The sequence below is a fragment of the Puma concolor genome, chromosome D2 (genome assembly GCF_028749965.1).
Source record: "Puma concolor isolate L17-30 chromosome D2, mPumCon1.1.hap2, whole genome shotgun sequence".
Lineage (NCBI taxonomy): Eukaryota > Metazoa > Chordata > Mammalia > Carnivora > Felidae > Puma > Puma concolor.
This window is the reverse complement of record NC_141677.1, coordinates 46,130,000-46,143,090: the sequence shown is the minus strand read 5'-3', so window position 1 is coordinate 46,143,090 and position 13,091 is coordinate 46,130,000. Positions and strand designations below refer to the sequence as shown.

At 43.9% G+C, this 13,091-nt stretch overlaps 1 protein-coding gene across 1 annotated transcript in view; it reads left to right on the top strand.

Moving 5' to 3' along the window:
- Positions 1 to 13,091, top strand: part of GLUD1 (glutamate dehydrogenase 1) — a 44,804-nt gene that overhangs the window by 29,696 nt on the left and 2,017 nt on the right. Inside the window, exons 6-12 of the mRNA XM_086680191.1 lie at positions 4,204 to 4,383; positions 5,115 to 5,252; positions 5,701 to 5,838; positions 6,270 to 6,350; positions 7,701 to 7,824; positions 8,604 to 8,695; positions 12,750 to 12,812. Of these exons, the coding sequence (XP_086536317.1) occupies positions 4,204 to 4,383; positions 5,115 to 5,252; positions 5,701 to 5,838; positions 6,270 to 6,350; positions 7,701 to 7,824; positions 8,604 to 8,695; positions 12,750 to 12,812 (816 nt within the window). The remainder of the gene's footprint in view (positions 1 to 4,203; positions 4,384 to 5,114; positions 5,253 to 5,700; positions 5,839 to 6,269; positions 6,351 to 7,700; positions 7,825 to 8,603; positions 8,696 to 12,749; positions 12,813 to 13,091) is intronic.

Sequence of the window (13,091 nt, the reverse complement as noted above, 5' to 3'; positions counted from 1 at the left end):
AATTCTCTGGGTTTTTCTCCTCTCCTTTAATCACGTCTTGATTGGCATATTATTTTACTTCCCTCTCTCTAGTCACAAACCATAAATGTAGTGAATATGGCCTGAGCTTTCATTTACATGCCTCCCCATCCTGAAAGCTGGGATGGAACCTCGACAACGGATCACCTGCTAGGCAGAGCAGGACATGCTGCAAGACACTAGAAGGGAAGTAAAGAAGCAGATGAGGTATGGAGATAGTGTAATACAGAGATGGAGTTACATCTCTGAAAGAAGGCTTCCTGGATGAGGTGTCTGGGCTAGACCTTGAAAATGGGCAGAATTTGAACACGGAGGTTGCGGGGATAGGAGGAGAAACAGTAGAGCTCAGACCGTTAGGAGATGAGGCATATTAGAAGGGTGATAGAAGAGCGAAGAAATACATGAACTAGGACAAAAATACTCAAGGCTAGTGAGAGGGGAGCCTCTGGTGCCGACCCTGTCTTGGGGGCTGAGGGAGCTGGTGGTGTTGGGCTGCCCTGGAGCCCGGGGGCCCTGGGGGCTAGGGAGAAGCAGTGGTGCATGGCAGAGATAGGCTCCGCAGGACTGCAGTGGATGTGTGTCATCAAGGAAAAGGAGACCCGGGAAGACTTGAATCTAGGGGACTGAGCAGAAGTAGTGCCACTAATGCAGAACACAAAAAGAAAAGCCAACTTTCCGTTCTTGGAAAAGGGTTGGAACCTTGAAAAACATTTAAGGGGTAGGAATCGAAAGGGAGTTGAAAAGACGTACATTAAAAATGCATACATGGAGCACCTCTGCCACGCAAGCAGGGTTTCCAGTACAGTTGGGATAAATGAGAGCAGGGGAAGTTCTCATGCTGCGAAAAGGTGTAAGGGGGCCTGGCCAAGCCTTTGCAGGTGACATCAGAAAAGGCCTCCGTGAAGGAGTAAGCTTCTATTCTGCACTCTGAACATTGAATAGGATCAGCTGGGGAATGGGTGGGGGTGCGAGTGTGGCAGGCAGAAGGAACCACTGAGCAAAGTTCTGGAATGCAGAAGAGGGGAACCTGAGACTGAGAGGAGACCGTGGTAGTCAGAGGGGAAAGTGAGAGAGTAGGGCACAGGAGAGGCCAGTTAGAGGAAGGTCGGACTAGATCATCACCCCACGAGTGACAGCAGAGACTCTGGTTCTTTGTCCTGAAGCCAGAAGGAAGCTGGGGACTGCTAACTATAAGCAGGTGTGAGGCATTTTGAGCGCCACTCCGTGTGCAGCAGAGAATTGGGACTGTTGGGGGCAGGACACCATATAGGAGCCCAGAAGAGAGGGGGTACTGGCCTGCCCTGGAGCTGGGGAGAAATGGACGGACTAAAGAGGGATTTAGAGGGAAAGCAGTCAGTCATAGAAGAATGAGAAGTGCTGAGAGTTCCATGTGGTGATGTTAAGGGAGGGGTTTCTGGGAAGAGACCAGTTCAGCAACTAGATCATTCATGGGACGGAGATTGGAGCCAGGCTGCAAGGGGGTGTTGAGAGAGGGAAGTAGGGCATGAAGAGTAGCCTTCCCTGAGAAGAATGGCACTGGACAGCAGAGAGAAGACTTGAAATGTGGCTGTTGCCCAAAGAGAAAGGTTTTTGTTGTTTTGTTGGCAAGTTGACTGGCTATGGCCCCAGATTCCTCCATGTGAGAGACGATGGGAGAAAGGTGTGAACAGTAGAGGTAGCAGAATCTTCCAAGGGAACAAGTCCTCATGAATTTTCCTTTTAAGGGCCTTAGTGGAAAGATGAGCCTTGGAGAAGAGAAATATTCCCTCAGAAGAAGGAAGGGGGCTGCAGCATGCAGGGGAGGAATTCAGACCCGGGCTGATGTCTGAATTTCTGAGGGAGTGCAGTCTGTGGGTGGGAACACGGGTGGGCAGCCTGGATTCTCAGGCTCCCTCACACACCAGCTCTGTGACCCATGACAGGTGCCTAGAGCTCTCTGTGCCTCCGTCTCCTCGTGTGTAAGACGACAATGTAATAGCACCCAGTGGGGGTTAAGTGGCTAGTAATATAATGCACTTAGAACAGCACCCACTCCTTAGTAAAACACACAGTATTACATCAGGTGAATTGCATAAATCCCTGAAATGAAACAGGAGCAGTATGAGACTCTTGAAAGAATTTTTATTTCAACTGCCTCTCCCTAAAATGATGCTTTTCCATGTCACCTTTTGATGTTAAATGAGTTCTGGATATGGTCTCTCATTCTTTTTAAGCGAGACGCTAGACTGAAGAGTGCAGAGTAGTGGGCCACATATCAAACATTATTTGTGGCTCATTCCCAGTGGTTAACAACAAAAGGAAATTTTGTGAGGCTCTGCCAGCAAACCCCGGCAAAAGACTTCCTTCTTAAAGTGACACCAAAATCAGGGCCTAAAAGTAAGGAAGCTACAGTTTTTTTGATTTCCAGATGTAGACCTGAACATGCTGCAACTTGTGTCTAATCCTGCCCAGAGGCACAGGCCTGGGAGGGAGGGGTTTTGTCGGTGGGCTCCCGGGACAGTCAGGTGGGCTGGGGGGCTGGGGAGCTGGGCAGCTGGCACCGGGCCTGACCGCGACAGGACTGTGGCTCCAGCATTTGCATTTGCACTGTTTAAAAGCATTTGGCACTAGGTGTGTAATTCTGCGTTCGCAAGTGTTAATTATTCATGAAGGCAAACTGTGGGAAAACTACTAATTTCTGTAAATCACTTTACTAACTACTTTCTCTTTTTTTAGCTTTTATTCTTTTTGCTGGCAGTTATGCAGCTAATATAATTCTAAGTTGTCTTGGTAAAAATAGTTAAACAATACAGATAAAATCCAGGTCACTTTTTAACTCACCCAGCTAGAACATCTATTGGAGGGTAGGACTATGGTGTGAAGTAAGGCACTTCATCTTACTTTACATGGGTAACAGAGTGCCCCACGAGTTTATTAAGTAGCCATACCATCCATACTTTGTCCACGAATTTGAAACACCTCCTTCATTTTGTGTTGGTTTCCTGTATGTGGTAGGACTGTCTAGTTTCTTCTGCCCCACTGATCAATCTGTCTCTCCTGCACTGTTCTGGCTGATACAGTTGACGGTATATTTGATATACCTCGGAAAGGACGCTCTCCCAAGCCCTTTCATTTTCCTAATTACGGTTGTTTCTGAACAAGAATACATGGTCAGTTCACAGACTACAGAAAGACGGGTGGTGAAGACAGATCCTCTCCCACCCTGCTTCCCAGAGCACACTGCTGCCACCAGAGGCCCTCCCCTCACGGTGTAGGCAGGAGCGGCTCCGTCTCACCCACATATACCTTTCTGCTTCCCTAACCCCAACGATACCATACTAAGTGCACAAAAAAATGTGACTTCCTAGAAGTAGAATCTTTGGATTAATGGTTATTTTTATTTGGTAGGTATTCCTGCAAACCCCTTAGTTATTTTGTCTTTTTTTTTTTTAATTTCTTGAATACTTTTGTTAATCCACTCTTATTTGAACTCGAATATTATCTTTTAAAGTTCTTTTTTTTTTTAGGGGCGCCTGGGTGGCTCAGTCGGTTAAGCATCCGACTTCAACTCAGGTCATGATCTCACAGTTGGTGAGTTCAAGCCCCGCATCAGGCTCTGCACTGACAGCTCAGAGCCTGGAGCCTGCTTCAGATTCTGTGTCTCCCTCTGTCTCTCTGCCCCTCCCCTGCTTGTGCTCATTCTCTCTCTCTCTCTCTCTCAGAAATAAACATTTTTAAAAAATAAAGTTCTTTTTTTTTTAAGTGGCATTTTATTGAATTTCTAAATTAGTTGAGCAGAAGAGTATCTTAACCATATCGAGTGTTCCCATCTAACCGAGAACACCATAATATCTCTTCCTACTTAGGCTCCATTTTGGTGATGAGCTCAAGTTTTATAGTAGATTTTAAGACACATGTGAGATGTGTACTCCAACTTAATAGGGCTTAAATATTTTTGAGGGAATAATATTTTAAGCAGAACTATCTCTAGTTTTGTGATATTATTATTTGTACTTGATGATGTTAAATTCCTAAAAACCTTGTTTATCCCATTGGACAATATAGTCTATTTTATTATATATTTTCTAAGAATAGAAATCTGAAAAAGTAAGTTTTCTCCCTATTGGTGAATGTGTACCATGAGCACACACATAGTCTTAATGAGCATATTAGTTAGAAATGTGACATCTTGACTTTTTCTTGCAGGATATTAATGCCCATGCCTGTGTTACTGGTAAGCCCATCAGTCAGGGTGGAATCCATGGACGGATCTCTGCTACTGGCCGGGGAGTTTTCCATGGAATTGAAAACTTCATCAATGAAGCTTCTTACATGAGTATTTTAGGAATGACACCAGGGTTTGGAGACAAAACGTTTGTTGTTCAGGTAAGAATGTTTGCTTTTTTAAAGAATAACTGATCTACATAAAGGAAGTTTTTCAGTGTTTTTAGATTTACAGTTTTTAAAATGTCATTCTTTTGAATCTTTTAAATTCTAGAGTGAATGTTTTCAGAGTAATACATGCCTTATTTTTTGAACCTTGGTATAATTCGTGTGACTAGTACCAATTTAAGTATCTTGCAGATACATATGAAACTATCACCAACTTCTTTGGGTCAAAATTTAAATTGAAATTTAAACTTTGAATTAAAAGTTGAATATTTCAACTTTGAGGAAGAATGGGCTTGCTATTTGGATATTTTATTGAGTGGAATCTAAATTAAGTTGAATGCTACTTTTTTATTTTTGTTTTTGAATCCTATTTTGAAATAGAATAGAATTCATATGCCTCCCAGTGAGTGACTTTATGTTGTTGCAGCCATAGGACACCTGGTCATCAGGGCCTGAGGATTTGGGTGGCATGACTGACCACTGCCAGTTCTTTATAAGCCACAAGGCTGCACCAAACTAAAGTTCTTTGGGACCCATTATCACAAATTAATGGGTTCCATGTTCTGAAACAAATTGCTAAAGAGAAGCCATTTAGTACATTGTTTCTTATGGCAAAGGATTCTGAGAATTCTTCCTAAACTTACAGAAAGGGTACTGGTCAGAATCGACTTTACCATGTGCACTAAGACTTCAGTTTCTATATCACGTGTAATTGTTCTTTACAGGGATTTGGGAATGTGGGCCTGCACTCTATGAGATATTTACATCGTTTCGGTGCTAAATGTATTGGTGTTGGTGAATCTGATGGGAGCATATGGAATCCAGATGGTATTGACCCAAAGGAACTGGAAGACTTCAAATTGGTATGTCAATCTAATATCTCAATAGTCTGACTACCCTGAATATTGTAAAGTTGAAATAAGTCTTATTAAAATCTATTTCCATTGTTTACTTTTTAAAATGTAACCCAAAGAGGGGCGCCTGGGTGGCGCAGTCGGTTAAGCGTCCGATTTCAGCCAGGTCACGATCTCGCGGTCCGTGAGTTCGAGCCCCGCGTCGGGCTCTGGGCTGATGGCTCAGAGCCTGGAGCCTGTTTCTGATTCTGTGTCTCCCTCTCTCTCTGCCCCTCCCCCGTTCATGCTCTGTCTCTCTCTGTCCCAAAAATAAATAAACGTTGAAAATAATAATAATAATAATAATAAAATGTAACCCAAAGAGCTCTTAATAGATGAGTCTTCATGTCATAGGCTCTAAACATAAACATTTAAACAGTGATGTAGCCATTAATTCTGATTTTTCAATCAATTTCAGCAACATGGATCAATCCTGGGCTTCCCCAAGGCAAAACCCTATGAAGGGAGCATCTTGGAGGCTGACTGTGACATACTGATCCCTGCTGCCAGCGAGAAGCAGCTGACCAAGTCCAATGCACCCAGAGTCAAAGCCAAGGTGAGAGCATTATAGAACCTGAGCTCAGCCTTACCAATGTAGAATGCCCTGAGGGTCATAGAAAAGCTCTTAGTTGGCTTTCCTTTTTTTCACACCTTTATTGGGATATAATTCACATACCATACAGTTCACCCAAGTGTAAAATTTCATAGCTTTTCATATATTCACAGTTATGCAGGCATCCATCACCATGAGTTTCCTCTTAAACCAAGCTTCCAAAAAGCAGTTAGGAAAATAGAAAGGTGAAAAATAATTGTATACGCTTTATAGAACAAAATAACTCTTAATAATTGCATTCAAACTGGAGTTCTGCCTCTTCCCGCCCCCACTCCCCTGCCCATCCCCCTGCCCATACACACACACACCTCTTGCACCTGCTGGAGGGGTTTGTGGTGATGTTGGTATTTCTGTATGTCCTGACTCTCTTGCAGATCATTGCTGAGGGTGCCAATGGGCCGACAACTCCAGAGGCTGATAAGATCTTCCTGGAGAGGAACATTATGGTGATTCCAGTAAGTCATCTATCTGTGTTTGCCAGGTTTTAAATGTACTTGAAACCCTAACTGTCTTCTGTGAGGAATTGTGGGGAGAAGATCATCGTCATTCATTTCCCAAGCTATAGTGAATTCTTCATCTGTATTTTGCTTTTAAGTAAATAAAGTAGAAGCATGCTTAGTGTAAAAAGCCTATCAATTTTCACTTTGACCTGAACTTTTTCTTCCAACTTCAGGCTCTTTCTTGAGTATGTATTTAGCCTTCTTAAGAATCTAATCATAGGGGCGCCTTGGTGGCTCAGTTAGTTAAGCATCCGCCTCTTGATTTCAGCTCGGGTCATGAGCCCATAGTAGTGGGATCAAGCCCTGTGTCAGGCTTGTGCTGACAGTACTGAGCCTGCTTGGGATTCTCTCTCTCTCTCTCTCTCTCTCTCTCTCTCTCTCTGCCCCTCCCCCCCTCGCTCATGTGCGCACTCTCACTCTCAAAGTAAATACATAAACTTTAAAAAAAGAATCCAATTATATAAATGTATATTGTGCTAGAAATACAAATTCTAACGTGAACAATGAGCTTTGGTGTAATTTCTAACCTTATGCATTTCAAATGTCCCTTGCTGCTTTACTCAGAAAGCGAATATGAGGAATATGTGTTTCGGTTTTCACTGGGTAAGCATGGGGTTATTTGCAAGTGGAAGTTAGTGTGGACTTATGATGCATTTAGGACTTTTGCTGAAAACACTTAAGAAATTCAGTTTAGCTGAAACAGACTGCCCTTAGGTAGTAGGAGAAGGAACGCTGATCTGGTGAGTCACCCTGTGGACAATCCAGTGCATCGTTGAGTGGGCAAACAGTTTTGTCTAAAGACTTCTTTGGGAAAGAAGCTCTAACCATAGTTGATCAAATGCTTGTTAGTTAATAAACAAAAAGTTAATTTTTTTCAAAATGGAAAAAAAAAACTTAAGTGGATTGGGAAGGATGTTAGTTAAATTTAAATGTGAAATTCCTTTTTTTTTATATATATATTTATTTATTTTGGGGAGAGTGCAAGCGGGGGAGAGGCAGAGAGTGGGGGACAGAGGGTCCGAAGTGGACTCTGCACTGACAGGCTGACAGTATCGAGCCGATGCAGGGCTTGAACTCATAAACCGTGAGATCATGACCTGAGCCGAAGTCGGACACTCAATTGATTGAGTCACCCAGGTGCCCCTGAGTGTGAAATTCCTGACACAATCTAAGATATATTTGGGAAGTTTGAAGCTTAATCTGCTTTGATGTTAAAATGGATCTCTGATGTTCATTGAAAGCTTTCAGTAAAGCCATGATCTTCTCATTTCTTTGGTGTCTTCCCTGTCACATTTTTGTGTGTAGGATCTCTACTTGAACGCCGGAGGAGTGACAGTATCCTACTTTGAGTGGCTGAAGAATCTAAATCACGTCAGCTATGGCCGTTTGACCTTCAAATATGAAAGGGATTCTAACTACCACTTGCTCAGTGAGTTCTGATGACCTTGTTCAAAAACAATCTTTGGGGCCAGCTAAAAGGCTAGAACTAGCTTACACTTGAAAAGGACTATTCGCTTTTTGTAATCCTAGAGAATTTAATCTCAGAACAGAAAATCATATTCTTCTCTCTCATGAGTCTTAGGACCAAAAATTATATTCAGGTGTTTACCCTGTGATATAATGTTTCTGTAACATCATCTATAAGTTAATAAATATAAAGAGTATCCTTTTAAGCCAGGAACTCCTAGTGAGACTCATCCATTCCAGTCTCTGGTTGCTCCTAGTAAAGGCCTTTCTAGCGTCAAGAATTTTTGGAGTCTTCTGATGCAAGTGTGGTTTTTCCTTGACGAGAGTAGCTCCAGAGTTAATGGTCCAGTCTCATCAAGCTGGAATAAGACCAAGACCTCCAACCGAGCTTTACTCAGCCCTCTCTGAGAATCTGGGTGAAGTGTTCCATCGATTTCCGTTTCTTTTTCCCTCAGCATTTTCTTTTTAACAGAGCCAAGGAAAAACCGTGGTAATGGGTGTTATGGAAACAGAGCAGTGACCTAAATTCACATTTATGTAGGAATTTGGCAAAGTGCTTTATTCCCTTTTAACAGAGTTTTAAATGATTAACCCTTTTATGTCATTAGTGTTGAAGGTTTCTAAACTCTGTATTCATTTTTGGGTTGTGGATATAGTTTGAGACTACTTTTGGTTATACTTCAGTTTTGTTTTTTTTTTCCTACTAGCAATGTCTTAACTTCATCTCTTGGTTTTTTATAGTGTCTGTTCAAGAAAGTTTGGAAAGAAAATTTGGAAAGCATGGTGGAACTATTCCTGTTGTGCCCACGGCAGAGTTCCAAGACAGGATATCGGTGAGTGTGCTGTGACAGGATTACACTTTCCACACCCAGCCAGCTCTTACTTTAGACCCAGGCCAGTTGATTGGGGTTATGGGTGGTCAGCAATATGACAGTGATGATAGGCTCTGTGTGTGCTTTGTACACTCCTCTCTCGCTACATTCCAAATGTGGAGTAAGAAATTTAGTTTAAAATAAATATATTTAATGGTTCTTCCAATCTTGATCCTTGTGCAATACAGATGACTCAACAGGTGGTTCTAACCTAATTGTGCAGAATTACTATGTATCTCTTCAGCTCCAGAGAAATAGAATAGAGAAGTAAACATTAGGGGCGCCTGTCTGGCTCAGTCAGAAGAACATGGGACTCTTGATCTCTGAGCCCCACGTTAGGTGTAGAGATTACTTAAAAATAAATAATTAAATGAACTTCTAAAAAAAAAAAGAAAATCCTTAAAATAAAAACAAAGTAAACATTAAATTGAACTATATGAAGAATTGAAATTGCTATGTGGGCATGAATAAGAGTGAAAGAAAGCAGGTGTGTGTGAATTAGCTGTTGACGGGACTGAATGGTAGTGCTCACACGCCATGAAGGGAACTTCCCCAGTAAATGCCAGAGACTTGAAAAGCAGAGTCAGGGGCGCCTGGGTGTCTCAGTCGGTGAAGCGTCTGACTTCGGATCAGGTCATGATCTCACGGTTTGTCAGTTCGAGGCCCATGTCAGGCTCTGTGCTGACAGCCTGGAACCTGCTTCGGATTCTGTGTCTCCCTCCGCCTCCTCCTCCTCCCCCTCCTCTCCCTCCTCCTCCTTCTTCTTCTTTCTCTCCCTCTCTCTCTCTAAAATAAAAGTAAAACATTAAAAAAAGAGAAAAGTCATAGGAAATAGGCCTAGAAAGGAAAGTGTTCAATCTCATTGTTAAAGAAATACAAATTAAAATAAGGTTTCTTTAATGTATTAAACTAGCAAAAACAATCGATCATGACTCACCATGTCTGTAGCGAAACAGTTGTACCTTTATTTTGATGACAAGCAGATTGGTGCAGCTCTTTAGAAATTTGAAGAGCTATTACAGTTTTCCTGCCTGTTGACACTATCCTAACATCCCCCCTGCAAATTTATCCTAAGGAAATAATTCTAAGGGAGAGAAATGGCTCCATGCAAGATGATGTCGTTGGAACGGTGTTTGCAGTCAGGTTTTTTAATTAGGTTTAATAGTCTACATATACATGGCAGGGAAATGGCTAAGTTGTAATATATCTTCTGAAATATTCAGTCATGGAAAGTAATGTAAGATTATATTACAACATGGGGAGCAGGGGAGGTTAAGGTTTTGTTTTGCAGAAGAAAAGATGCTTTTGCCACTCAGGGTATTAACCATTCCCCTAAATGAACCTTCATCTTTCCCGGACCATGTCTCTGTTAGCTGCGGTCCCTCTGTCTGCGGTGCCCTGACCCGCTCCCTGCTCAGGTAGCCCGCCCCTGAGGATCCCGCTGTGGGCCGGAATCGCACACATCCTTCCACCACACGTATCCAGGCAGCCCTTGCTGTGGCCACCACCCCTAGATGGGCTTCTTGCTCCTCCCTGTGGTTGCCTGTGTCCCAGCCCAGGCCTGGCATGCAGCTGTCGCTCAGGCCGAAACCTGAGGAGGAGTGCAGAGGAGGACAGCCAGTTAGTTAGGGAGGCAGCCCAATGGCTTGCTGTTTGTGCTCTCTGAAAATAACCTTTGCCAGGACATTGGCCTTTCAGTGCTTCAAATTCCGGACCTTAATCCTGTGTCTCACCTCTTACTGAATGACTTGTCGCAGGAGTTTTGTAGTAAGTTTAAAAAACAGGGTTTTTTTCCCAGCTCCTTCCCTCTAGTTCCCCCTCCACAGCCGTGCTCTGGCCCTTCCAGGCCCCACATTATTGACCGTCTTTTCACTGTCCCCCGTCACCCCGGGATGTCCTCTGTTCTCTGAATTCCACACTCCGTCATTACAGTCACTCCGGCTTGTTTTGCTCAGCATACCCCTTGCTGACACCCGGACCCTCATGAAACTCAACCGTGCTCCCTCCACACCTGCAGCCCTGTCACCGTAATCCTGACCACGAAACTTAAGTGCGCAGCCGGTGCTGTCCGGCAGTCATCCTACTTTTTCCTGGTCTTTCACTTTCTCATTCTTCTGATTGGCTGTATCACACGTTCTCCTCTTCTCTGTCCCCTGCACTCCAGCACCTGACCTGGGATCTGCCCACAGAGAAAACAGCAGTCAGAGAACTTCCCAGCACCCAACTCCGGTCGCCTGCACCCTGTCTCCTGTCACAGAGCGACTCCGTGTGCCTGCATCTAAGCCCATTCTCAGCTCCCCGGGTGCACTGCTCGAGTGCGCATCCTCCCCCTCCTCCATCATCAGTCACTCCTATCAGTGTGCCGAATGCAGTCTTAAAACAAAATGCATCTCAATCCCAGCTCTCTTCCAAACTTTGTTCTTGCCGTGTGCATTTCCCTTTCCCTCACAGCAGACACCCTGAAGAGTTGCGTCCATTGCGTCTCCAGTTCTCCTACGCTCAAACATGCCCTGGTGCCCGCCACTCCGCCACAACTCGTCTTGTGCAAGCACCAGCATCACTAGATCCAGTGACCGCTTTTCTGCCCTCATCTTACTTCTCCTGTCAGCACCTGCTGTCACGAGTGATCGTCCCCCCTGAAGCTAGTCTCCTGGCTTCCAGAACCCCACATCCTCACTGATTTTTTTCCTGCCTTTCCCTCACATTGCCTTCTGTGATCCTCACCACCTCTCCACACTCTTAACATGGGAAGGCCCCTGGCCCTGAATCACTGCTCTGTCTGAATTCAGAATCTTTGTGATCTCACCCAGACTTCCGGTTTTCGGTCCATGTGTAGGCTGCCTCCCCCGACTAGAATATAAACTCCACAAGAGCAGAGAATTTTCATTATTTGTTTTCTGCTTTGTGCCCTGTGCCTAGAAGAGTGCCTGGCACGTAGTAACCACTACATAAATGTTTGATGAGTAAATGAATGAGGGAGAGAAAGGCAGTACTGTACCTGTAGAACAAGTTTTTTCTTCCTAACTTAGTAGGACAGATCAAGGTTTGACCCAGCTGTTTGTTAACAGATACAAATGTATATAGAAATACACCTCCTGGCGTACAGAGTGCCAACTACGTGAAGATCAGAGTACACATGTTTGGGTGGTGATCCACTTTTAAGTTTTCATCTCGCATAGCAGGATATATGTTTGATAGCTAGGTAGGACATACTGGAATGGGGCAGTAGTTAATTGTCCTAAAATTGTATTGTAATTTGTTTGTTTATTTATTTAGAGAGAAAGAGTGAGTGCACATGTGCACCTGTGCACAAGCAGAGGAGGAACAGAGAGAGAGAATCCCAAGCAGGCCCCACTCTGTCAGCACAGAGCCCAATGCAGGGCTCAATCTCAGGAACTATGAGATGTGTGACCTGAGCCAAAATCAAAAGTCAGACGCTTGACCAACTGAGCTACCCAGGCTCCCCGTCCTAAAATTTTAGAAAGCGTTCCAAAAAACAAATTAGATACTTAGAGGAATCCATTGATACAAATTGACTTACAGAAATAATTGGCATTGGAACGAGATGAGCACTCCTGAGTACACAGCCGGGTTTCTGCCACAGAGCACCTGTTGGAGGGGGCCACACTCCTTTCTGTGCCTTGTGCGGTGTCCCTGTTAGCTGGGAAGCGGAGATGAACACTTGTTGCTGTGGGCATCTGTGAATCGGGTGGGTGACCAGTGCTGGCCTCACTACTTGCCCTCCTGTTTCTTGTGCATACTTTTCTGTGTACGTTCATTTTACCATGATCTTATTTCAGGAGTATCTGTTCACCGTCAAATGCAATGAAAACTAAACTGGGGTTAAAGCACAACTATTTAGCTATCAAGATACTGTATGGAAATTAAATGCATCTTTGCCAAAAGACAAAACAATTCTGTCTGGCGGTGTATTGACTTGAGAATCCCTTGTGCTCTTACAATTGAAGCGTGTCTTTGTGTGGTTTTGTTAAACTTCTGGTCTTTTCCCTAACAGGGGGCATCCGAGAAAGACATCGTGCACTCTGGCTTAGCTTACACTATGGAGCGTTCTGCCAGGGTACGTGTGCAATGCTGTTTGCCTTTCTGCTGGTGACCTGCAGCACAGCTCAACCGTGTCACCTCAGCTGCCAGATTGTGTGTGCTGTGGTCGAAGACAGCAGTCTGTTTACACGTTCTTCATTCGTGTGTAGCAAAATGCATGCTTGTTCAGTCTTAAATGACGGGCAGTGTTTTCAGCGTGTTCAGTATGTCTGCCGGGCTTTGGGAAATAAATGGTAATACCAGGTTAGGCGGGAATGGTGTTCGGCAGTTAGCTTTAGCTAGACATCACACAGTC